Source organism: Mustela nigripes, chromosome 1 (assembly GCF_022355385.1).
Source record: "Mustela nigripes isolate SB6536 chromosome 1, MUSNIG.SB6536, whole genome shotgun sequence".
Lineage (NCBI taxonomy): Eukaryota > Metazoa > Chordata > Mammalia > Carnivora > Mustelidae > Mustela > Mustela nigripes.
This window is the reverse complement of record NC_081557.1, coordinates 49,706,853-49,734,101: the sequence shown is the minus strand read 5'-3', so window position 1 is coordinate 49,734,101 and position 27,249 is coordinate 49,706,853. Positions and strand designations below refer to the sequence as shown.

Below are 27,249 nucleotides of genomic sequence, written 5' to 3'. Positions count from 1 at the left end.
ATTATTCTCTAACTCCCTAGATGGGAGAAGAAACTAGGGAAAAACTCATCCATCCCTGAGATGGGAGAAGAAACTAGGGAGAAATATAAGGACAGATGGCATTAATAGGGCATTAAGCTTCCTTTTATACCAAACTACAGAGTCGGTCAGAGCATGGCATATGCAGAAAATTATCTTTTAAGATGGAGGATCCCTAGACACCTGGGTGGCTTAGTCAGTTGAGCATCTGCCTTTGGCTCAGATCATGATCCCAGGGTCCTGAGATTTGAGTTCCGCATCGGGTTCCTTCCTCAGAGGGGAGCCTGCTTGTCCCTCTGTCTGTGTGCGCGCTTTCTCTGACAAATAAATAAAATAAATCTTTAAAAATAAAACAAAAATAAACAAAAGATGGAGGATCCCAAGAAATTAACAAGAAAACAAAGAACACACACCCAAACTAAATGAAGTTTATTTCCTACTAATTTATATGGGACTTTTAGAAGAGGCGTATCACAAAATAAAACATCTCCAACAACTACTCTAAGGTGTCACAACTCAGAAAGGGTGTAAATCACTCTTTCTTTTGAATTTTAATAGCACTTTGTATCTTCCTTTTAGCACCTGTCACTTTCTGCTGAAGAGTGTAATTATCTGTCTTACCTCTAATGATTTACAAGCTGTCTGAGCGTGAACCAGATCTTGTTCATTCATCCTCTAAAATTTTATTACAACCCACTCTGAATAGACAAGGCACCCTCAACAATGCCCACCATATAATAGACGTTTGATAAATGTTTCAGAGCATGACAGAATTACATGATCTCAGAGCTGAAAGACTCTTAAAGATATTCTAATTCAGGGACACCTGGGTAGCTCAGTTGTTAAGCATATGCCTTCAGCTCAGGTCATAAGCCCAGCATCGGGCTCCCTGTTTGGTGGGAAGCCTGCTTCTCCCTCTCCCACTCTCCCTGCTTATGTTCCTGCTCTCGCTCTCTTTCTCTGTCAAATAAATAAAATCTTAAAAAACAAAACAAAAAGATACTCTAATCCAGTTTCTCAGCCTTTATTAAGACTTTGATAAAAGTTATGGACTCTCTTCCCAGAAAAAAATTACACATATAAAACACTTTACAGGGCACCTGGATGGCTCAGTGGGTTAAGCCTCTGCCTTTGGCTCAGGTCATGATCTCAGGGTCCTGAGAGTGAGCTCCACATTGGGCTCTCTGCTCAGGAAGGAGCCTGCTTCCTCCCTTCTCTCTCTCTGCCTGCCTCTCTGCCTACTTGTGATCTCTCTCTCCGTCAAATAAATAAATAAAATCTTAAAAAAAAATTTTTTACATATAATTTCAGGGCCCACAATGTCCAGAGGGTTAAGGTTAATTATCCAAAGCCATGAAGATGTAATAAGTGGCATAACTAAGCCTACAAGCTTCCTGGTTCCCAGTTCAGTCCTCTTCCCACTACAAACTACAAATGAACAATTTTAATTGGGCTATTTCCTGCTGGGAGGCTGCCTAAATATAAGCCTCAGATGTGGCAATGATCCTCTCATGAAATTCCCTGCTATAAGGAGGATGCTCAGACTTCTTCTTCTTCTTCTTCTTCTTTTTTTTTTTTTAAGATTTTGTTTATTTATTTGACAGAGAGAGACACAGCAAGAGAGGGAACACAAGGGGCACCTGGGTGGATCAGTCATTGAGCATCTATCTGCCTTTGGCTCAGGTCATGATCCCAGGGTCCTGGGATGGGGGCCCACATCAGGCTTGCTGCTCGACGGGAAGTCTGCTTCTCCCTCTCCTGCTCCCCCTGCTTGTGCTCCCTCTCTAGCTGTGTCTCTCTCTGTCAAATAAATAAATGGAATCTTTAAAAAAAAAAAAAAGAGAGAGAGAGAGAGAGGGAACACAAGCAAGGGGAGTAGGAGAGGGAGAAGCAGGCCTCCCCCTGAGCAGGGAGCCTGATTCGGGGCTCGATTTCAGGACTCTGGGATCATGACCTGAGCCAAAGGCAGACACTTAACAATTGAGCCACTCAGGCACCCCAAGTTTAGTGGTTTCTGAGACCCAAATAAGGTGGTATTGACCTCTGCCAAGGAGAGAAAGGGTGGTGGGAAACGATCATGGTTATGTAGAACATTACAATAAACCAAAGAGGAAAAGGTCAGATGTAGACGTCTCCTTAGGTAGAAAAGCAAAATGTTTCTTAACCATACTATTTATAGGAAGTGAAAGAATCTGACTCAAAACCAGACTTTCTGACTTTCAGGCTGGTGGTGTGTCCACCTCACTGCAAAACCCTCTGCACATGCCCAGAAATCTAACCATAGAAGTAATCCTGCAGATCTAGGAGTCCTAAGAAATGGGCTAAATAATCTTAGCATGCTTAGAACTAACTCCCAGTTACCACTAATAATGTATGCAAGAAACATAAACATCTTTTAAATCTGCAAATACTGTAAAACTATTCGGCTGAAAATACCAATCCGCCTCTACTTGCCACAAACCGTTCATTCGACTTAAGTGAATATATCCTTTATTGTGAAGTCCATGCTGAAATAAGTACTAAGAAGGTGATTTTTAAAGCACCACAAATAATAAAACCAAATCACTGGCTTTTCACTGCGATAACCTGGTGTAGGGACAAGATTGAGAGCTGGTAGAAACAAAACAGTTCACTACAGATAATTTCCAAATGAAATAACTGGAGAGGACTAAAGGGGGACCCCAATATTATCTACCTCCAATGTTATCCACCCTAAGCAGGTCTTTGCAAAAGCTGCACACTATCCTCTTCTAAAGGACCCTTGCTCCCTTTACCTCCTGTGGTTTCACTAGGTGCTTGTATCTTCCAATGCCATGGGTAGGCCGTGTCTTGTAGTGCCGACTGGTACTCAGCAGAATGCCACCTAAACGACAGAAAATAAGACAAACATGTTTCAAATCTCCTGTAGGGCAGATCATCACACATGAGGAGACAAATTCTCCACCAAAAGACTGGGAATATGTGGGATAGCAGGCCTATTGCTGGTTTAAAGAGACAGGAGCTATTTCTTGATCCTGGGCTGACTCTCAGTTTACCCTCTTTTTCTCTCCATTTGGGCCCTGGACTATATCCACTCCCCACTACCTATCTTCCTTTGAGAAAGTCTCTCCTCGTATAGCCACTGGTGATAAGAGGACAAAATACATTCTTATAGTGCTCTGGTTTTTGCTTGCTCCTCCAATGCCAATAATCCTTTTGAAGTTTTCTAATGTGGATCATACAGAGAAAGAGATGAGTGGCAAATACAACGAGATACCAGGAGGACCACAGATTTCCACAGTTTTACAAGCCATCTGTTGGACTTATCTGTGCTAATAAGGAAAACCCTCCAGCACACACTGCAACCTCCAACACCTCCACACAAATAACAATAAAAACAAAAACCTAAGGTACAGAACAGTGTGTTTGTATACTACTACCAAGTATAAACTAGGATCTCCATATACACATTTATTGTGGTAGGCCCAGACATGCACCCCTTGGACCCACCTCCAAGGAGGGACTTTAATCTTCATTATTGTTATCCTTGTTTACAAATAAAAACACTATAGCTCAACACATGAAAAGATGCTGAACATCACTCATCATCAGGGAAATGCAAATCAAAACCACAATGAAGTATCACCTCACACCTGTCAGAATGGATAAAATCAAAAACACTAGAAACAGCAAGTGTTGGCGAGGATGTGGAGAAAAAGGAATCCTTGTGCTCCGTTGGTGGGAATGCAAACTGACACAGCCACTGTGGAAAGTAGAATGGAGGTTCCTCAAAAAGCTAAAAATAGAACTATCTGGGGCACCTGGGTCGCTTGGTTAAATGTCTGCCTTCGGCCCAGGTCATGACCTTAGGGTCCCGGGATCAAGCCCCACACTGGGCTCCCTGCTCAGCGGGAGTCTGCTTCTCCCTCTCCTGCTCCTCCTGCTTATGTCCCCCCTCTCACTATCTCTCTCTGTCAAATAAATAAATAAAATCTTTAAAAAAAAAAATAGAACTACTTTATGATCCAGTAACTGCAGTGCTGGGTATCTACCCTAAAAATATAAAAATACTAATTCAAAGGGATACATGCACCCCTATATTTATAGCAGCATTATTTACAATAGCCAAATTATGGAAAAAGCCCAAGTGTCCATCAAATAATGAATGGATAAAGGACATGTGGTGTGTATATATATATATATATATATACATATATATACACATATACACAACAGAGTATTATTCAGCTATGAAAAAGAATGAAATTCTGCCATTTGAAACAAGATGGATGGATCTAGGGAGCATAATGCTAAGTGAAGTCAGCCAGTCAGAGAAAAACAAATACCACATGATTTCACTCATAGAAGGAATTTAAGAAACAAAACAAATGAGCAAAGATAAGAGAGAGAGAGAGAAACCAAGAAACAGACTCTTAACATAGAGAACAAACTGATGGTTATCAGAGGGAAGGCGGGTGGGGGCATGGATTATATAGGTGATAGGGATCAAAGAGAACACTTATCATGAGTATGTTAGCTACACTGGAATTAAAATTAAAAACTTAATTTAAACAAAAAAAAGAAGGGGCACCTGGGTGGCTTAGTCTTTAAGCATCTGCCTTTGGCTCAGGTCATGATCCCACAGTCCTGGGATCGAGCCCGGCATTGGGCTCCCTGCTCAGAGGGAAGCCTGCTTCTCCCTCTCCCACTTCCCCTGCTTGTGTTCCCTCTCTCGCTGTGTCTCTCTCTGTTAAATAAATAAATAAAATCTTTAAACAAACAAACAGAAAAGGAAACTGTAGCTCAAAAAATATGGTCAAATGGCCAAGGTCATCCAGCAAGTAAAATGCAGAACTGCAATTTAAACCCAGATCTACCCAGCTAAATGGCCTATGCACACAGGTGGAATTTCTGGAATATAAAATCTAGCTAGATAATGTACTTTCCTAGCTTAGATTTCAGTTCCTCATCTCTGTCCTCCCACTGGAACCAGCCCCACACAGTTCTTCTATCTCTCTTGCTCATTCTCTACTTCTCTACCTTCTGGAGAAGTATTAGTCCTAGGATCTGATCCCTTTTATTCCAGCTCCTGTGGTCCTGCCATCATCTTCCCAGAGCCACCATTCTATAGGGAGGCTAAACAGCAAATAGTGTGGAGAAGTGAAATATTTCTTAGGCTTCTCTTTCTAAAATGGGCTTCCAGGGGCGCCTGGGTGTCTCAGTGTGTTAAAGCCTCTGCCTTCGGCTCAGGTCACGATCCACGGTCCTGGGATCCCACGTTAGGCTCTCTGCTCGGCAGGGAGCCTGCTTCCCTGCCTCTCTGCCTACTTGTGATCTCTGTCAAATAAATAAATAAAATCTTTAAAAAAATAAAATAAATAAAATGGGCTTCCAAGCAGGTCTGCTCTATGCCAAAGCAGTCAGAGATTGGCTTCTGCCTTTGTAATTCACATTGTTTCATCAAAAGCAATTGTGGCATCAGAGTCAATCCTGCATTTATAATCTACTGTTTCATCAAGACAAACCTGGACATCATGGGTCCTTTCCATGACATGCATTATCCCACATATACTACATGCCAACAACTGTACAGACACTGGGACAAAGATGACTAGAATATGCCACTTTCCCCAGAGACTCAATGTGTACTAGGGAAGGATGGTAGGAAAGCACAGAATTACCTTACCGTGCACAAATTCCTTTAATAGAGATGAGAGCAAGGTAGTGAATGCCTGGAGGAAGGAACAATGAATCTGCCTTGGTGTGGGGAGGTGGTGGGTGTAGGGAAGGGTAAGGGGTGTAGGTTCAGAAGAGGTAACAGGTGAATTCTTGCAAGAGGAGTTTAAGAGTTTACCGTGCAAGGAAGAAGAAGGTATTTTTGGCAGAGGTTATAAAAGAGCACTGAACCCAGCTGAGGTATCTTCTTGGCTGCTATCCCAATTCTGTCTTTCTGAATCTAAGACCTTTGAGCCTAAGGATCCTTTGAGCCTTCAGGTTCCAACTATGCAGCACAGAACTGACAGTCTAGTGGGAGGAGAAAACTAACAGAACAATCACAAAATAAATATAAAATTACCAATTGTGATGAATGGGGAAAAAAAGCACAGACAGCTATAGCAATAAGACTGGTGGATCTATTTTCAACTGGAGTATCGGAGAAGGCTTTCTCTGGAAAAAAACGACATGGGAACTGAGACCAGAATTCAGAGGAAAGTAGTGGTCATCCCCAGGGAGGGGAAGTGGCTAGAAGGCAGGAGGAGAAGACTCACTGCTTATTTTATACTCTTTGTATCATTAAAACCTGTTCCAAGTACACGTCTTATTTATTCAAAAAAATAAATAAACTGTAATCTGAAAGGCAAAGAGGAATTTATTAGGCAAAAAGTTGGAGGATGAATGTTCCAGGCAGAGGGAATAGCAGTGCAAAGGCCACCTATTGGCATGTTCCAGGAAAAGAAAGGCGGTCAGTGTGGCTGAAGCAAAGTGAGAAGGGCACAGAGTATACCAGAAACCAGAGGAGTGAATGGGAACACCCCACCCTAGGCCTTGTGAAGGATTTGCATTTCACACTGAGCAGCAGGGAAAGGGTATGTCTGACATGTTTTTAAAAGATCAATTTGGGTGGCTCAGTGGGTTAAAACCTCTGCCTTTGGCTCAGGTCATAATCTCAAAGAGTCCTGGGATTAGGCCCCACATCAGGCTCTCTGCTCAGCAGGGAGCCTGCTTCCTCCCCCTCAACCCACCCCCCACCGCCCCACCTCTGCCTGCCTCTCTGCCTACTTGTGATCTGTCTGTTAAATAAATAAAATCTTAAAAAAAAAAAAAAAAAAAAGATCACTTTGGAAAGGTGAATGAGAGCACAGGTGGATTACGAAATTCAAGGGGCAGCCTTGGCTAAATTGTTGGTAATCTCACTGTATCCACATCCCTGTCTCTATTCCATCCTCTACAGCTGCCAAACTGATCCTTCTAAAACACGTTCTTCTCTTTCATTAATTCAACAATTTATTCACTGTACCCACATAATTTTTTTAAAGTACTTAGTATGTGCCAGGCACTGTACCAGGCACTACAGAGACACCAATGAATGAGGCAGGGAAGGTCTTGGCCATATTTCAAAATGTTCATAGTCCTTAGGTAAGCATTTCAGAAGCTTGATTCTATAATCTACTTTCAACGACTTCATCTCATTCTCCCACTCCTCCAGGCCTTTAAAACCTTGCTCCTCAGCCACAGAGCTATACTTGCCATTCTGCATGAACCGTGCAGTCGCTATGCCTCTGTGCCATGCTGGGCAGTAACCCCTACTGGGACTGCAACTCTCCAACTGGTGAAATCCTAGCCAGCCTCCAAGGCCAGCTCAAATATTTGTCACTGTCTCCATGAAACTCTTCTACTGCCCTAAACGTTCAAAGATCATCGATTTCACTTCACTGTTACAGCTCTCTGGTGCCTCCACTATATAGTAGAACATTTTATTTAAAGAAAATTCAGATGCCAACCACCATCCTTAAGTACACAGAAACTCAAACAAACCCCTCATGGTTTCAAACAGCAGAACCAAAGGTGATCTTTGAGACAGTAACACATCATAGGTGAAAGCACCAGCCCATCTCAGCCTCTCTTCTGCCAGAATTCCTTGGCAAGAAAGCATTTTCAAATCCAGTTTAGGGCAATCCCTATAATTAGAGCAGCTGGTTAATTAAGAAGCTGGTTCAAACTACTGTTAAATTAACCATTTTCCCCCTTAAATGAAAGGTTTTGGTTAAATTACCAGTGTTTAAACTGCTTAATTAGCCTGTTGTTTACATTATAAAATTTACCAGTTTGAAAGCCTCCAATTTCTAGTAAGTTCAACAGAATTCTTCCCCTGCTCCTTGTCGTCAAACTGGATTTCCTGTTGTCACATTAGCACTGTAGCCTCCTAAGAGGAAAAGCAACTCTTTTCACTGAAGACATAGACCCCCCACGGTTTCAAAAGGAGTCTCTGAAGATCTTTCAATTAGCGCAATTATAGGATGTAATCACATATCATCTTCTCTCACATCACATCTATTTTCTTTATATATGCTAGAGCCAACTGTCCTTCAGTGTCCCTGTTTACTAAGCTGGGAACTAAACCCATCAATCCAGGATGCGGGTAACAATGTCACTTTAATTATTTCTCCTTCAAAATTAGAATAGGCATTTTTAGCAGGGCTATGCTAGGTAGAAACACTGTGGTAGCCCCAGTCAGAATTTATTACAGGATATTCTCTCCATTCAGTGGACTAGAAGTCCTTTACATACCACAAGGGCAGGGATATCCATGCACCTGGCAAATAATATGTACTCAAAAATTGCCTTTATGAGGCACCTGGGTGGCTCAGTCAGTTGGACATCTGACTCTTGATCTTGGCTTGGGTCTTGGGCTCAGGGTCATGAGTTCAGGTCCCACACTGGGCTCCATGCTGAAAGGTTCTTAAGACATTGTACCAAGACAACTTGCTACCCACTTTTGTCAAAATCTCTTTACAAACTTTTTCCAGGCTTTCTAATTATAGTACACCTAACTGCTTGGATTTGAATGTGCCACGTTTCTCTGATTATATCTTTTTGCTCATGCTGTAATGAAAGGACTCTGAGTTCTCACTTAACCACTTCAGATCTCTTTACATATATTACATACAAATATATATATATATATATATATATATATATATATATATATAATTTCTACCTTTTTTTTTTAAGATTTTATTTATTTATTTGACAGACAGAGATTACAAATAGGCAGAGAGGCAGGCAGAGAGAGAGGAGGAAGCAGGCTCCCTGCTGAGCAAAGAGCCCGATGTGGGGGCTTGATCCCAGGACTCTGAGATCATGACCTGAGCCGAAGGCAGAGGCTTTAACCCACTGAGCCACCCAGGCGCCCCTATTTCTACCTTTCTATGTATGTTCAAAACAGTAAAAAAAAGGCAGTCACTACAACCACACCCATCTTTTAGAGAGAGCAGCTAGGATGGTACCCAGACCCACAGAGAGTAAATGGGTGAAGGTTCGAACAGGGCACTGCTTCCCACTCTTCTTTTCTGAAAACCAATATAATTCAATCTTGGAATTTCTGACTTTAAGGATATCTCAAAAAACCCATAATAAATGCCAACAAAACTATGTCCTTTCAAGTAGAATTATCTTGGCATGCCAACACTGTTGAGTCACCTTGGGCCTTCTAGAGGGCCTTCTGAGATTCCCTGACAACAAATGAAAAATGGGCAAAGGAAAAGATAAATGGCCAGTAAGTATATGGAAATATGGTCAACCACTAGTAATCAAAGACATGCAAAATACAAATACAAGGGATGGCATTTTAAAACTTATAATATTACCAAATATTAAAAAATAATAATGCTTAATAATGAGTATATGAAAGGGATTCTCAAATACCAAAGAAGAATAAAATAACATAATCTTTTTGGAGACCAGTTTGGTAATACACATCAATAGCTTTAAAAATGTCCATTTCAGGGATGCCTGGGTGGCTCAGTTGGTTAAGCAGCTGCCTTCGGCTCAGGTCATGATCCCAGGGTCCTGGGATCGAGTCCCACATCGGGTTGCTCGGCAGGGAGCCTGCTTCTCCCTCTGCCTCTGCCTGCCTCTTTGTCTGCCTGTGCTCACTCTCTCTCTCTCCCTCTGTCTCTGGCAAATAAATAAATAAAATCTTTAAAAAAGAAAAAAAAATGTCCATTTCATTTGACCCAAGAGTCTGACTTTTAGAAATGTATGCTGAGTAAATAATCAGACAAGGGTATAAATACTGATGTATGAGGATGTTCATATAGTGTTGTTTACATTGAAAATTCCTAAAGACAGCTTGAATTTCTCCAAATAGAAAACTGTTTTAGGGGCACCTGGGTGGCTCAGTTGGTTGAACATCTGACTCTTGGTTTCAGCTCAGGTCATGATTTCAAGGTCGTGGGATCAAGCCCTGTGTTTGGCTCTATGCTCAGTGTGGCGCCTGCTTGAAATTCTTTCCCCCTTTCTCTCCCTATCCTCAGCAGGGAGCCTGCTCCCCCCCCCCCCCCCCCCTGCTCTCTCTGCCTACTTGTGATCTCTCTCTCTCTCTGTCAAATAAATAAATAAAAATCTATAAATTAAAAAAAAAAAAACAAGAAAAATAAGAAGAAAAACTGTTTGAGTAAATAATTTCATTATTCCCCACCTCTCTTTTCAAAAGGATCCCCTCCCTAATGGATTTCCTCCAACAGGTTTTAACATGCCCTATTTGATCCCAGCTTTAAAAACAAAATAAGGGACACCTGGGTGGCTCAGTGGATTAAAGCCTCTGCCTTTGGCTCAGGTCATGATCTCAGGGTCCTGGAATCGAGCCCCACATTGGTCTCTCTGCTTAGTAGAGAGCCTGCTTCCTCCTCTCTCTCTCTCTGCCTGCCTCTCTGCCTACTTGTGATCTCTGTCTGTCAAATAAATAAATAAAATCTTTTAAATAAATAAATTTTTAAAAACCCTCAGATTTAACTAGTTCTCAAATACTAAAATATACTACAAAATTACAGTAACCAATAGTATTTTAAAAAGGTTAGTAATGGTATCAAATATACAGACAAATCAATAGAACAAAAATTAGAATACTCCCAGATCTATATGGAAACTTAGTATATGATAAAGGTGACTTTCTCAAACCTAAGGGGGAAAGATGGATGTTTCAATAAATGCTGAAACAATTACTAAATAAATAAATAAATAAATAAATGCTGAAACAATTAAGTACTCATTTGGGGGGGAAAAACTGCATCACTACTCACTTCTCATTCCAGCTGCATCACATCTATGAGGGGAAAAACATACCAGAAGATAACATGAGGGATTTTTTTAAACTAATCTTGGAATAGAGATCTTTCTTTTTTTTTTTTTTTTTAAAGATTTATTCAGGGAGCCTGTTTCCTCCTCTCTCCTCTCTCTCTGCTTGCCTCTTTGCCTACCTGTGATCTCTGTCTGTCAAATAAATAAATAAAATCTTTAAAAAAAAAAAAAAAAGAATGTGGAAAGATGGGGTGCCTGGGTGGCTCAGTGGGTTAAGCCTCTGCCTTTGGCTCAGGTCATGATCTCAGGGTCCTGGGATCAAGCCCTGCTTTGGGCTCTCTGCTCAGCAGGGAGCTTGCTTCCCCCCTCTCTCTGCCTGCCTCTCTGCCTACTTGTGATCTCTCTCTCTCTCTGTCAAATAAGTAAATAAAATCTTTAAAAAAAAAAAAAAAAAAAGAATGTGGGAAGATGAAAAAAAGAAAGAATGTGGAAAGATGATAAATTCTCTCAAGAAATGCAAATCATAAGACATAACTTTTTTACTACCAAAAAATAAGATGTTTTATAAAACCCAGTTTTGACCAGAAAATAGAAATATAAATTAATACAACTTCTCTGAAGGACAATCAGATGATACTTACCAAAAATTTTAATCATAATCCATTGACTCAGCAATTTCAATTCCAGGAATTTATCTTATAAATGTACAGGAACAAATTCACAAAAATGTATAAAGATGGTTGCTGCAGCATTTTTGAAATAGCAAAAACTCAGAGAACAATCTAAATGTCCAGCATTAAGAATACTCATACACACACAGTATATATTCACATAAACATAAAACTTCCTTTATATATGTATATATTTACTTCTTTGTCAAAAAGAGAGAGAGCGAGTGAGCACATACACACACATCAGAGGGAATGGCAGGCAGAGGGAGAGAAGCAGGCTTCCTGCTAAGCAGGGAGCCCTATTCGGGGCTCCTTTCCAGAATACTGGGATCATGACCTGAGCCGAAGGCAGATGTTTAACTGTCTGAGCCACCCAGGTACCCCTGCTAAAACTTCTTGAAAAACATACAAGAAATTGCTGTCAGTGGGTATCCCTGGGGAGTAAGACTGGGAAATAGAAAATTAGACTTTTCATCATATACCTTTTTGTACAGTTTATTTTTATCCTATGCATCCATATAAATGCATTTACAATTCTTACAATTGTTAATTTTAATAGTAAATTTTTTTAAAGTTACTCAGAAAACATACAAGTTCAAAATGAACTTTGCCTCTAGTTGAGAGTAAGGGATGAGACCAAACCCTTGGAATAAGAGCACCTGAACATAATCTCTCTTTATTTTGTTTATTTATTTAAAGATTTTATTTATTTATTTGACAGAGAGAGACACAGTAAGAGAGGCAACACAAGCAAGGGGAATGGGAGAGGGAGAAGTAGGCTTCCCGCTGTGCAGGGAGTCCAAGTCGGGGCTCAATCCCAGGACTCTCTCTGATCATGACCTGAGCTGAAGGCAGACACTTAACGACTGAGCCCACCCAGAAGCCCCATAATCTCTTTTTAAAACAAAACAAGATAAAAAAAAATAATAAAACAAAACAAGGACACCTGGGTGGCTCAGCTGGTTAAGTGTCTGCCTTCAGCTCAAGTCATGTTACAGGGTCCTGGGACTGAGGACTGAGTCCCACATAGGGCTCCCTGCTCAGCAAGGAGTCTGCTTCTCCCTCTTCGTTTGCCCCTCCCCCCATTTGCGCTTCCACGTGCTCTCTCTCCCCCAAATAAATAAAATCTTTTAAAAAAAACAAAAAACAAAATGAACATCTGACAAAATGTTAGTAATTGCCAAATCTGGGTTTATTTGACATATTATCTTTTTTCAGTCCTATGTGTTTTTTTTTTTTTAATCTTTCCAAATAAAAAGTGTAATTAAGAGGAAAAAAATGTGAAAGAAAACCTTTCCTGGGGTGTCTGGGTGGCTCAGTGGGTTAAGGCTCTGTTTTCAGCTCAGGTCAGGATCCCAGGGTCCTGGGATCGAGCCCTGCTTTGGGCTCTCTGCTCACCAGGGAGCTTGCTTCCCCCCTCTCTCTGCCTGCCTCTCTGCCTACTTGTGATCTCTGTCTGTCAAATAAATAAATAAAATCTTAAAAAAAAAATGACTATAAGCTTCCAAAAGGCAAGGATTGTATCCTCTCAATTTTGTATCCTCAGCACCTAAATATATCCTCGTATAATAAATGTCTGTTGGGAGAATGAATAAATAAAAAGAAGCTCATATTTTGAGATACTGGGCTTTGTGGCTGGTAGAAATGGTGACCCTCTACATACTGCTGCCATTTTCCAAAAAAATTAACAGATGTAAAACCTCTTCTGTACTGCCTGGCATACACGACGCACTCAGTAAATGTTAGTTTCCTTCTTGTTTCCCATTCTTTTCCCTTTGATACTCTTTTCTTTTTCTTAAGATTTTATTTATTTATTTTAGAGAGAGAAAGAAAACAAAAGTACAAGTAGGGAGGAGGCACAGAGGGAAAGGGAGAAGTAGACTCCCCACCGAGCAGGGAGCCCAACGTGGGGCTTGGTCCCAGAGCCAGAGGATCATGACCTGAGCCAAAGGCAGACGCTTAACCAACTGAGCCACCCAGGCTTCCCTCTTCTAATACTCTTTAGGCAAATGACCAATGTCATTAAAACCAAACAACTAGGGGCGCCTGGGTGGCTCAGTGGGTTAAAGCCTTTGGCTCAGATCATGATCCCAGGGTCCTGGGATAGAGCCCCGAGTTGGGCTCTCTGCTCAGCAGGGAGCCTGCTTCCTCCTCTCTCTGCCTGCCTCTCTGCCTACTTGTGAGCTCTGTCTGTCAAATAAATAAAATCTTAAAAAAACAAAAAAACACCAAACAACTATTTTGAAATTTCTCACATAATGGACAAAGCAGAAAGGGCAGGTAACTGGGCTGAAACAGACTAAAATTCTCGGAGTTAATCAGATTGAATGGAAATTCATTTTGGATAAAATACTACATGAAAAGCCCTTGCCTAGTAGATGATGGGCATAAAAGAGAGGTCTGAAATAGCAGTAGTTATAACTATAATAACTAACTTAATGTATTTTACCTTGCTGAACCTTTAAATTCACTGTAGTTTGTACTATTATTATCCTCAACATTTTAAGCGAGGAATGCAAGGTAATGGAGAGGTAGCCAAAGGTCACAGAGTAAGTATGTGGTAGAGTTGGGAACCAAACTTACTAAAGAGCTCTTGCTCTTAACCACTTTATATTCTTGCCCTTGTCCTATTCCATGTTGGGGGTGGAATGTGGTCCCAGCCACTCTTCTCAAAGATATGTTAGGAATCTTTCTAGACAAAATTATTACAGAGTGTTAGAGTCACTTAAAGCAAGCAGATTGTATCAAGAAATAACCACATACCTGCAGAACTGATGGGATTTTCTCCTGAAGTTCTGACCCTAAAAAGAGGGGAAAGTATGTTGAATAAAATTAGAAACCCACATTTAATCTGCACAGTTATCAAGACTTGTATGCTTCTCATTAAGGTGAAGTCAATGCTAGATACTCCCTTCTTCTTTCCTTCCCTTCTTTCCATAAACATTACCAGGTGCCTATTATGTGCCAGACATCCTGAGAATACAAAAATAAGGAAATTGTCTCTATATATGGTCTAGTTGGGAGAAAGATATGCAAACTAATTGATCCACAATCTAGTGCTGATCCAGAATAAAAACTTGTACAAGATTTGGTGGAACACAGAGTAAAGTGTGGTCATTTCTACCAGAGGGGTTAAACCATTTGACCTGAGTTTTAAAAATGCAGAACTGGGGGGAGCCTGGGTGGCTCAGTGGGTTAAGCCTCTGCCTTCGGCTCAGGTCATGGTCTCAGGGTCCTGGGATCAAGACCCTGCCAAGCAGAGAGCCTGCTTCCTCCTCTCTCTCTCTGCCTGTCTCTCTGCCTACTTGTGATCTCTTTCTCTCTGTGTCAAACAAATAAATCTTTAAAAAAAAATAAAAATAAAAAAATAAAAATGCAGAACTGTTCTTAATTATTTAGCCTTAAGGAAAAGCATTCCAGGCAGAGGTATGAAAGTGGTCTGTTCAGGGAACGGCAACCAGCTAGATGTGAATGAAACTTAAGCAGCAGGGAAAAGGGAGGTTGGTGAAAGAGGTAATCAGGGGCCAGGTTATGAAGAACCTCATACACTGTGCTAAAGAATTTGCTGTTTACCTGTATAGACAGTGGGAAGCTCCTAGCAGATGTGAAGCATAGGCGTGCTATGATCAAGTTTAGGTTTTAGGAAGTTAACCCTGGCAGCAGATGGGTAATAAATGGGAGGAGTAAGAGAACCAGTGAGGTTGTTCTTGCAGGAGCCTTGCAAGGAGGGCAGAGATGAAGGACCAGGAGCGAGAGCCAGAGTGAACAGAGAAGTCAAGGACTATGGAGAACATAATACAGCTCTGTTTGGCTCACTAGGTTATCAGCATATTTTAGTTCTGCATCCTGCGAAGTTTTGAAACGAAATTGTGGCACAAGCTGGAGACAAGCAGATCTGTGATTAAATGCTGACTGTATCATTTCCAAACTGTGACCTCTGGCAAGTTCCTTTATATTGCTGTAACTCAGTTATCTCATCTTTAAAATGCAGATAATAATAGTATAATCTTGTGGGACTGAAAGTCTATCTTAAACTCTCTGAGCCAGTTTCCTGTTTTGTAAAATGACGTTATCTATATTTGTCCTGTAATATTTTTGTAAAAATTTGAGAGAACATGTGAAATGGTTCTATAGTAAGTAAGCACGGTGCTATAGTTAAGTACTTACTGAAGAGGTGACTGATCAATGGTTGGGGAAATAGATTACAATGGAAAGGAGTAATAGGAAAGAGGCTTGAATAAATGCAAAGGATTTTAAAAAATCATGCAGACTCATGGGTGCCATGTGGTCCAGGGAGATATACAATTCACTGTTTTATATCCTATGGCTGCCACACATAAGACACTCAGTGATTACCTGCTAATTCAAGAAATATACTACCAAATGCCTTTTATTACCACTGAGAGAAAAACAGTGGGGAGTAGCAAATTGTATATGCAAGACAGTGGGAAAAAAACAGGTTTGAATTCTAACTCCAACTCATACTAGCTATGTCATCTCGAGCAATTAATTTGCTTCTCTGGACCTCAGTTATTTATGTATAAAATTAAGATAATATGACCCGTTTCACCAGGTCACTATGAGGATCTATTCACTCATTAAACAAGTATTTATTAAATGCCTACTATGTGCCAGGCACCATTCTAGGCTCTAAGGATACAGCATTAAACTGGACTAACATGTATGGTATATTATGCATGATGCTTATATTCTAGGGGACAGGCAGGGAAAATAATTTAAGTAACTTTACATATACATCTTTCTAAAAAGTCTCAGGTGGTGATACCTGCAACAAAGAAAAATGAAGTAAGGGAAGAGGATAAAGATTGATGGGGTAAGGGGGGCACTGTTCTTACACAGGGTATTTGGGGAAGACCTCTCTAAAGGGATAACATCTGGGCACAAACCTGAATGAAGTAAGGAGGGTCAAGCCATACGGAAAGCTTTTTTAAAAATTTTGTTTAAAGGGCGCCTGAGTAACTCAGTGGGTTAAGCCTCTGCCTTCGGCTCAGTCATGATCCCAGGGTCCTGGGATCCAGTCCCGCTTCGGGCTCTCTGCTCAACAGGGAGCCTGCTTCCCTTCCTCTCTCTCTGCCTGACTCTCTGCCTGCTTGTGATCTCTGTTTGTCAAATAAATAAAATCTTTTTAAAAAATTGTTTAAAGATTTATTTCTTTATTTTAGAGAGAGCACACATGCATGAGTGAGCACATGAGGGGGCAGGAGTAAAGGCAGAGGGACAAGCAGACTCTGCACTAACCATGGAACCCTGAGCGTGGAACCAGACATGGGGCTCAATCTCACGACCCTGAGATCATGACCTGAATCAAAATCAAGAGTCTGACATTCAACTGACTGAGGCACCCAGGTGTCCCTAAATTTTTTTTTAAGTAGGCTCCACTCCCCAACAAAGGCCTTGAACTGATGACCCCAAAATTAAGAGTTTCATGCTCTACTGACTGAGCCAGCCAAGCACCCCGAGCCATATGGATATCTAAGGGAAGAATGGGCAAAGATCTTGAGGTAGGAGAGTGCTTAGATCCTCAAGAACTAGAAAGGGAGCCAGTATGCTAAAGCTGAGGAAGCAGTAGTATACAGATGAGGAGATAGATTATGTAAAGCCTTGTTGGATATGGTAAAGAGTGTAGATTTTATTTCTCTTTTTTTATTAGTTTCAGAGGTAAAACTTAGTGATCCATCAGTTGTATATAACACCTGGTGCTCATTACATCAAGTGCCCTCCTTAATGCCCATCACCCAGCTACCCCATCTCCCCCTTCCCTCCAGCAACCCTGTTTCCTAGAGTTCAGGATCTTTCATGGTTTACCTCCCTCTCAATTTTCATCTCATTTTATTTTTCTTTCTGTAGATTTTGAGTAAGATGGGACACCATTAGAGAGTTCTGAGAGAGAAGTGACATAAACTATCTTGATTTTCAAAATAATCATTCCAGGGGTGTTTGGGTGGTTCAGTTGGTTAAATGTCTGCTTTTGGTTCAGGCTGTGACCCCAGGGTCCTGGGATTGAGACCAGCATTGAGCTCCCCGCTCAGTGGGGAATCTGTTTCTCCCTCTCCCTCTGCCCCTCCCCTGCTCGTGCTCCCTCTTTCTCAAATGAATAAATAAAATCTTTAAAAATAAGTTTTTGAAAATAAAAATAATTACTCTGATTTTAGTGTGAAGGACAGAAGAGAAAAGGAAAGCAGTGGCATCAGTTAGGAGGAAGAATGATGATAGTAAATATTAGAAGGAGCTGGTCCCTAGTAGTTGAGCAAAACAGAAAGCATGAGACCTGAAACTGGAGCTGAGGAAAGGTTTGATTCTGTATATATTTCAAAAGTAGAACTGAGAGGATTTGTTAAAGAACTGGATGTAGAGTAAGAGAATTAAGTGCAAAGGATGACTCCAAGGACTTTGGCCTGGGCAACTAGATGAATGAAGTTGTCATTTACTGAGAATGGGGAAGAGAGAGATGACAGGGGAGTTAATGTTTGAGATGCTTAGTAGACAGGTGGAGATGATGAAGGAAAAATGCTGGGTAAACTACCCAAAAGAATGCAAATATTAGCTATATTTAACCATTGTTATTAATATCCTTACCTTAAGAGAGAAAAGGCTTGCTTAAAAATGATATCGTTCCTCAGACACAGCATCTAGAGCAAAACAGCCATGTTAGGACAATTTTAATTATTCATAGCCTTCCAAGCACCTCTTTAAAAAGAGGCTAGAAACCCAAATTACACAACCAAAAAGGACCCAAAGCCTCTTGTCTAGCAAAGAAGCTGTCTTTCAGTTAATACTGAACATGTAGGCAAACCAAGGTCATCTTCGCTCTTATTCCACCAGCTACAGAAATTGCTAAAAAACAGAAGTCCCCCTCCATGCTGCTTTTTGTTGTTGTTGTTTTTTACCTTATTTTCCCTTTCCAACAGGATCTTTTTTTCTACTATCAATCAACAATTATGCTTCTAACAACCACAGGAACCATGCAAGGGACTTTTAACTCTTTCCTAATTCTCAAAACACCGCAAGACGATTTGACAGGTGAGACAGCTGAGGCCCGTAGTTTATATTCTGAGAAATCATACCTAATAAGTGTCTAAGAGGACTGTTTTTGGTTTTGTTTTGTTTTGTTTTGTTTTGTTTTAAGAGGACTGTTTTACTCCAAAGGCTATGCCTCTGTTAGAGCACACTGTCTTAATAATAATAATGACACCAGTATCAACAAAACAATAATAATGAGAGGAGGCAGTAGCAGTGGCAGCTTCCCTCCCTTCCTGTTCCTTCAAACTCACTCTGCCGTGCTGAAACCCACTCGAAATATCAGTGGTATAGCGTTCCTAAGGGGATTTAACACAGAGGTCTTTTTTTAAAGTAACTAGATAATAAATACTAAACGTCCTTAGGCCCCATAACATGAAGAGAAAATCCTGTCCTCTAAGGGTAACAATTTAAATCCCTTCAACATGTATCTGTTAAAATCCTATTACACAAAAACAAGAAAGTCTGAGAAAGTGTCACAGACAAGAGAAGCCCAAGGAGACATGATGACTAAATGTAATATAATATCCTGGATGGAATCCAGGACAAAAAAATGACATTAGATTTTTAAAAATGAAAGAAATATGAATAAAGTATGGGCCTTAATTAACAATACTGTATCAATATCAGTTCATTAATTATGAAAAATATACCACACTGATTTCAGATAATAACAGGGAAAGTAGATATGAGGTATATGGGAATTCTCCATATTATCTTTGCAACTTATCTGTAATTCTAAATGATTCTAAAGGGCACCTGGGTGGCTCAGTCGTTAAGCGTCTGCCTTCGGCTCAGGTCATGATCCTGGAATCGAGGCCCACATCAGGCTCCCTGCTCAGTGGGAAGCCTGCTTCTCCCTCTCCCACTCCCCCTGCTTGTGATCCCTCTCTCTCTGTGTCTCTGTCAAATAAATAAACAAAATCTTTTAAAAAATAAAATAAAAATAAGTTATTCTAAAATAAATTTTATTTTTAAAAAATATTTTATTTATGGGCGCCTGGGTGGCTCAGTGGGTTAAGCTGCTGCCTTCCGCACAGGTCATGATCTCAGGGTCCTGGGATCGAGTCCCGCATCGGGCTCTCTGCTCAGCAGGGAGCTTGCTTCCCTCTCTCTCTCTCTACCTGCCTCTCCATCTACTTGTGATCTCTCTCTGTCAAATAAATAAATAAAATCTTTAAAATATATATATTTTATTTATTTATTTGACAGACAGAGATCACAAGTAGGCAGAGAAGCAGGCAGAGAGAGAGAGGAGGAAGCAGGCTCCCTGCTGAGCAGAGAGCCTGATGCAGGACTCGATCCCAGGACCCTGGGATCATGACCTGAGCCGAAGGCAGAGGCTTTAACCCACTGAGCCACCCAGGTGCCCCCAAAATAAATTTCATTTTTAAAAAAGCTATTCTATGCCAACTACTGTGTTGAATATTAAAGGGAATATAAAGACAAAATGTAACAACATAAACAAACTTTGAAAATATTAAACTAAGTGAAAGAAGCCAGTTACAAAGAGCCAAATATTGTATGATTCCATTTATATGAAATACCTAGAGCAGGCAAATCTATAGAGAAAGAAAGTAGATTAGTGGTTGCCTAGAGCTAGAGGATCTGAGGTGGTAGGGATGACAACTGAGGGATACGGATTTCCCTTTTGGGGTGATGAAATGTTCTAATATTGATTATAGTGATGGATGTACACTGAGTGTGTATATACACACACACATATATATATAAATACATATACATATATATTTCTTAACTTGTTCAAACACATGACCCTGAGATCAAGAGTCACATGCTCTCCCATATTCTACTGACTGAGCTAGCCCAGTGCCTCATACTCCGAATTTATTAAAAGTCACTGAATTGTATATTTTAAAACTTTTTTTTTTTTTAAGATTTTATTTATTTATTTGACAGAGAGAAATCACAAGTAGACGGAGAGGCAGGCAGAGAGAGAGAGGAAGGGAAGCAGGCTCCCTGCTGAGCAGAGAGCCCGATGCGGGACTCGATCCCAGGATCCCGAGATCATGACCTGAGCTGAAGGCAGCGGCTTAACCCACTGAGCCACCCAGGCGCCCCCTGAATTGTATATTTTAAATGGATGAATTGTGTGGTATGTGAATTGTATCTCAATAAACCTGTTTTTAAAAAAATGTAAGCACAACATAAATAAAAAAAAAAACAAACAAAAAATAAAAAAAAAAGAGAGAAAAAAAAAAGAAAAAAAAATTAAAAAAAAAAAAATGTAAGCACAATCCTTGTCCTGCAGGAGTTTGAATGGCTGGAGTTACAGGCACACTTCCGTATTAAACAGCTAAGCAATACCACAAGTATTATATGACTTAAGTCAAAATAGGTGGTATGAATAACAAGCACCTCCAGCAAGAAATTCAGGTGGAGATGGCCAGGAAAAATTCTTCTTCTGAGGTGATACAGACACTGAGAATCTGTTCAAAGTCATGAACGTTCTCCCCATACAAATACATATTAGCACAAATAAAAGTTTGCATACTACTTAGGGAGATTCACTGAAACTCTTCACATCACCCACATACCACTATGCTAAATTAAGAGCTCCTCAGGGACAAGAATCATGTATACCTCTCAGGCACACTGCAGATATTCAATCGATGTTTGTTTTTGTAAACAAATGATTAGAAAGCGAATGAATGATACCCATGGCTACCATTTATTAAGCCCCCACATCTATTTTGTTTGGTACTTACCATGTATCTAAATCATAATTCCCTTACAGAATATTATTATCCCACTTTACAGTTAAGAAATGGAGATTAAATAATTTGCCCAAAGTCAAACAGCCACTACCAAAACTAGCATAGGATCTCAGGATTCTCTGAATCTAAAGTCCCTAATTCCCCCCCTATTCTATACCCTCTCTCTCAAATGTGTTAGTGCTTAAGAAATCCAGGCAGGGGCGCCTGTGTGGTTCAAGTCAGTTAAGAGACTGACACTTGGTTTCAGCTCAGGTCAGAAGATCAAGCCCTGTTCTGGCTCCGCACTTGGCACGGAGTCTGCCTGAGACTCTTTCTTTCCTTTGCCCTCTGCCCCTCCCCCCACCATACACTAGCTTGCTCTCCCTCTCTTCCTCTCTAAAATAAATTATAGACACACACACGTGTATGTGTATGTATAAGTGTGTGTGTGTGTATACATACACATATATATATTCTGTTCACTCATTTTTATTCTGTTTGTCTGTCATGTTTGTTAAATCTTAGCCCTGGAGAAAAGAGAGTCCTCTGCTCTAACTCCAGGGAGGGGAAGTACTGGCCAGGGTATAATGGCACTGGCTGGAGCTCCTGACTCCCAGGGCTCCTTGTTGCCTTCACTGCCTTTCATGTTGACCATTTAGGTTAAGCATATTGTACTCATAATTAAAAAATCCTTTAGTATCTGATTTAATTGGACTGTTTAGGATCATCTATGTATTTTGCCCTTCCTTCCATCTATTCATATCCTTTCCAATCATCATGACCTCACATTCTCTAGGAGATTTCTCCTAAATTTGTTCAAACTGTTCCCTTCCCCTGCCCCGATTTTTTAAAAAGATTTATTTATTTATCTGAGATACAGGGCAGAGGGAGAGGGTCTGAGCCGAAACCAAGAGTCAGATGCTTAACTAACTCTGCCATCCAGGCACCCCCAGAATATATTCTTAAGTGGGTCACTTCATAAAGAAGAGGAATTGAATGGGAAGAAAGATCTAGATGACACTGATTTTTTCCCTCACTTTAGTCACTCAGATTTCTGAGTCTCTACAAAAGCAAAGGATTTAATTATCTAAAAGCCAGGATTAAGGGTTGGCAATTTTCTGAAAGACATTCAAATTGTGGTGTGAACTCTCCCTTTCAGCTCTGGGAAATATGCTTCCTCTCCCCTGCATGCTCGGCATTATTTATCAGAACAAAAGTAATCTATTTTGGGACTATATCCACAAATACCCGCTCCTCCCAGTCAGCAAATGAAGAGCGGCTATAGCTCTGCAGCAAATAGGAAGAGGAAGGCAGTGATGCTAGTGAATGAAGGAATGAATGGGGACACAGCTGCCGCAATGGGTTACCAAAATACTTGTGCCATGAGCTCTGGAGTCAAGAACAGGGGGACCGCACAGCTACCAAAGACTGAAGTCACCAAGCCAAATCTATACTGTATGAGTAGCTTCACACACCTGAGTGATAGTAGTGAGTCAGGGGACCATAAGGCAAGCAACTGAAAGCTGTTTTACAAGTATTAGCTGAGAGGTTCCTGGGTGGCTCAGTCAGTTAAGCAGCTGCCTTCAGCTCAGGTCATGATCCCAAGGTTCTAAAATCCAGTCCTGAATCTGGCTCCCTGCTCAGCAGAGAGTCTGCTTCTCCTTCTCCCTCTGCCTCTCCCCCATTGCTCATGCTCTCTCTCTCCCTCTCATGCTCTCTCTCAAATAAATAAATAAAATCTTTTTAAAAATTAAAAAGAAGAAAAAGAAAACATTTAAAAATAGCTATTAAGAGTACATTTGTGTATTAATACTTTTTTTTTTTTTTTTTTTAAGATTTTATTTGAGGGCTGGGCGCCTGGGTGGCTCAGTGGGTTAAGCCGCTGCCTTCGGCTGGGGTCATGATCTCAGGGTCCTGGGATCAAGTTACGCGTCGGACTCTCTGCTTGGCGGGGAGCCTGCTTCCCTCTCTCTCTCTCTCTGCCTGCCTCTCCATCTGCTTGTGATTTCTGTCAAATAAATAAATAAAATCTTTAAAAAAAAAAAAAAAGATTTTATTTGAGGGGCGCTTGGATGGCTCAGTGGTTAAAGCCTCTGCCTTTGGCTCCGGTCATGATCTCACGTTCCTGGGATCAAGCCCTGCATTGGGCTCTCTGCTCAGCAGGGAGCCTGCTTCCCCCTCTCTCTCTTCCTGCCTCTCTGCCTACTTGTGATCTCTCTCTCTCTGTGTCAAATAAATAAATAAAATCTTAATTAAAAAAAAAAAGATTTTATTTGAGAGACGCCTGGGTGGCTCAGTCGGTTAAGCCACTGCCTTTGGCTCAGGTCGTGATCCTAGGGTCCTGGAATTGAGTCCCACATCCGGCTCCTTGCTCTGCGGGGATCCTGCTTCTCTCTCTGCCTCTGTCTGCCACTCTGCCTGCTTGTGTACTCTCTCTCTCTCTGACAAATAAATCAATAAATAAAATCATTTTAAAAAAAGAAAGATTTTATTTATTTGACAGAGATTACAAGTAGGCAGAGAAGCAGGCAGAGGGACGGGGTAAGCAGGCTCCCCGCTGAGCAGAGAGCCCAAAGTGGGCTGATGCTGGCTCAATCCCAGGACCCTGGGATCATGACCTAAGCCAAAGGCAGAGGCTTTAACCCACTGAACCACCCAGGCGCCCCTTTAATAAATATTTTAAACAGCAGTTACTATCACTTATTGAGTACATCCTTTATGATCACTTGACACATACTATTTCAGTTCCTCTTTATATCAATCTTCTCATAGAGGCATAATTGAGATAATTGTCCCTATTTTACAGAGAAAAAAAAAAACAAAACAAAACAGAGGCTTAGGAAAACTGCCTGAAGTTATAGGTTTGGCAAGAGGTGCCAAGAATTCAAACCCAAGGCTGACTGAATCCAAAGCCCATGTCTTCCATTCTACCATACTACCTCTCACAGAGTAATACCAATTACTGAAATTCATATGCTAGTAACAATAGCATCAATAATCCTACCATTTCTTGAGTAACTGCTATCTGCCAAACATCATTTCCTTTAATCCTCACAACCATTCTGTGAGGTAGGTTTTTTTTTTTTAAGATTTTTTAATTTATTTTATTTGACAGACAGAGATTACAAGTAGGCAGAGAGGCAGGCAGAGAGAGAGAGAGGAGGAAGCAGGCTCCCTGCTGAGCAGAGAGCCCGATGCGGAGCTCAATCCCAGGACCCCAGGGTCATGACCTGAGCCAAAGGCAGAGGCTTCAACCCACTGAGCCACCCAGGTGCCCCTGTGAGGTAGGTTTTTTGACCCCCATTTTATTGCAAGGAAACCAAAGCTCAGAAAGGTGAATTAATATGCCTTAGGCACACAGCTGGCTAGTGGTGTTTTAGCTGACCTTTCCTAAGTTCTTTCAAAACCACTTTTGTTCATAGTCTTTCCCAAGTCTCTTCTTAATATGTTTATTTGTTTATTTTTTTTACAAGATTTTTATTTATTTGACAGAGAGAGTGAGAGAGTGTACAAGGAGGGAGAGCTGCAGAGGGAGAAAGAGTAGCAGACTCCACGCTGAGCAGAGAGACCGATACGGGGCTCCATCCCAGGACCCCGGGATCATGACCTGAGCTGAAGGCAGATGCTTAACCACCTGAGCCACCCAGGTGCCCCTTAATATGTTTAATATGTTGGGGTGCCTGGGTAGCTCAGTCATTAAGCGTCTGCCTTAGGCTCAGGTCATGATCCCAGAGTCCTGGGATCATGCCCCACATCAGGCTCCCTGTTCCACCGGAAGCCTGCTTCTCCCTCTCCCACTTCCCCTGCTTGTGTTTCCTCTCTCACTGTGTCTCTCTCTGTCAAATAAATAAATAAAATATATTTTAAAAATATGTTTAATATGGTGACTGTCAGAGTCTGTCTTTGCACTGAGTTTTGGTAGCACTTAGGAGCACAGGTTAAGGATTCATACAAACCTGGGTTTGAATATCAAATTTCCACATTCATATTTGTACGATCTTTGGCAAGTCCCTTAAGAAATACTTAGCCTCCCATACATATGATTAAATTTGTATGAAATGACCAGAACAAACAAATCAACACAGAAAGAAAGCAGATTAGTGGTTACATGGGTATGGGCAGGAGATGAATGAGGAATGACTGCTTATAGGTATAGGGTTTCTTTTGGGAGTGAAGAAAATGTTCTGGAATTAGACAATGATGATAGCAGCACAACTTTGTGAACATACCAAAAACCACTGAATTGTCCATCTTTTTTTTTTTTTTTAAAGATTTTATTTATTTATTTGACAGACAGAGAACACAAGTAGACAGAGGCAGTCAGATAGAGAGAGAGGGAAGCAGGCCCCCTGCCGAGCAGAGAGCCCGATGCGGGACTCGATCCCAGGAACCTGAGATCATGACCTGAGCCGAAGGCAGCGGCTTAACCCACTGAGCCACCCAGGCGCCCTGAATTGTCCATCTTAAATGGGTAAATATTATGGTATGTGAATTATATCCCAATTTTTAAAAAAAGAAAAAAAAAGAAAGAAACATCTGGCCTTCTAGCATAACTGCTGGATTGTATTTCCAGGCCACAGATGAGCTTTGTTAAGCCTATATCCTACCTCCTTCCAGGGCTAAATTGTTTAGAAATACCCGTGGTTACCTAAAAGGTTAAGTCCAATCCCCGACCATTTCCCCAAGTCTCATTCACATATTTGTCTACATATTGTCCCTTGATCCAAGCCCCGCTGCTTCTCTCCCTCCCAATTTCTTCTGAAACCTCTGGAACTTCAAATACGTTCTCATTTCAGGGCCTTTGCATATACTCTTTCTGTTTAAATTCTATCATTCTGGGACGCCTGGGTGGCTCAGTAGGTTAAGCCGCTGCCTTCGGCTCAGGTCATGATCTCACATTTCTGGGGATCAAGTCCTGCATCGGGCTCTCTGCTCAGCAGAGAGCCTGCTTCCCTCTCTCTCTCTCTCTCTGCCTCCCTCTCTGTCTACTTGTGATCTCTCTCTCTGTCAAGTAAATAAATAAATAAATAAATCTTTCAAAAAAAAAATTCTATCATTCTTTAAGTCTTAGTCATGTAGCATCCTCAAGAAAACTTTCCTTACTGCTCAGATTTACTTGGATCCTGCTGTTGTACACTCACATAGCACCCAGAATACTTCTTTCGTGGCATTTATCATAATTAGTTAAGCAGTTAAATGTTTAATTAGCCTGTCTCTTTTGCTAAGAATACAAGCTTCATAAAGACAGGAAACTGCTATATCCCAACATCTACCATACTTTCTGGCACACTGTGGGTAGTCAGTAAATATCTGCTGATTGAATTAATAAATCCCTCCAAACCTCACTTCCTTATCTTTTTTCTTTTTAAGATTTATTTATTTACTCTGGGTGGGGGCAGAGAGAGGGGGAGAGAGAGAATCCCAAGCAGACTCCCCCACCCAGTGTAGAGCCTGGTGCAGGGCTCGATCCGACAATCCCTAGATCATGACCAGAGCCAAAACCAAGAGTCGGACACTCAATCAACTGAGCCACCCAGGTATCCCTCCTTACCTTTAAAGAGGTTATAAAAATATTTACCTCAGGGATGCCTGAGTGGCTCAGTCAGTTGGATGTCTGCCTTCAGCTCAGGGCATGAACTTTTGTTCAGTCACTTATTCACTCAGTATATATCAGGTACTTACTTTAGGTCAAGTACACTGTAGGCAGGGTACATATACATATAAAGAAAATATAGGGGCGCCTGGGTGGCTCAGTGGGTTGGGCCTCTGCCTTCGGCTGTGGTCGTGATCTCAGGGTCCTGGGATCGAGCCCTGCATCCACCTCTCTGCTCAGCGGGGAGCCTGCTTCCTCCTCCCCTTTTGCGTGCCTCTCTGCCTACTTGTGATCTCTCTCTCTCTAATAAGTAAATAAAATCTTTTAAAATATATATAATGCAGGGGCGCCTGGGTGGCTCAGTGGGTTAAGCCGCTGCCTTCAGCTCAGGTCATGATCTCAGGGTCCTGGGATCGAGTCCCGCATCGGGCTC

The 27,249-nt window shown here is 41.1% G+C and overlaps 1 protein-coding gene across 3 annotated transcripts in view; it reads right to left on the bottom strand.

Annotated features, from left to right (window-relative positions):
• The window catches only part of MRPL48 (mitochondrial ribosomal protein L48), a 68,982-nt gene that overhangs the window by 25,884 nt on the left and 15,849 nt on the right, over positions 1-27,249 (bottom strand). For all 3 annotated transcript variants that reach the window (XM_059410401.1, XM_059410410.1, XM_059410395.1), the window contains exons 2-4: positions 18,066-18,118; positions 14,232-14,269; positions 2,793-2,881 (exon numbers count right to left, since the gene is read on the bottom strand). In XM_059410401.1, the coding sequence (XP_059266384.1) occupies positions 2,793-2,881; positions 14,232-14,269; positions 18,066-18,118 (180 nt within the window). The remainder of the gene's footprint in view (positions 1-2,792; positions 2,882-14,231; positions 14,270-18,065; positions 18,119-27,249) is intronic.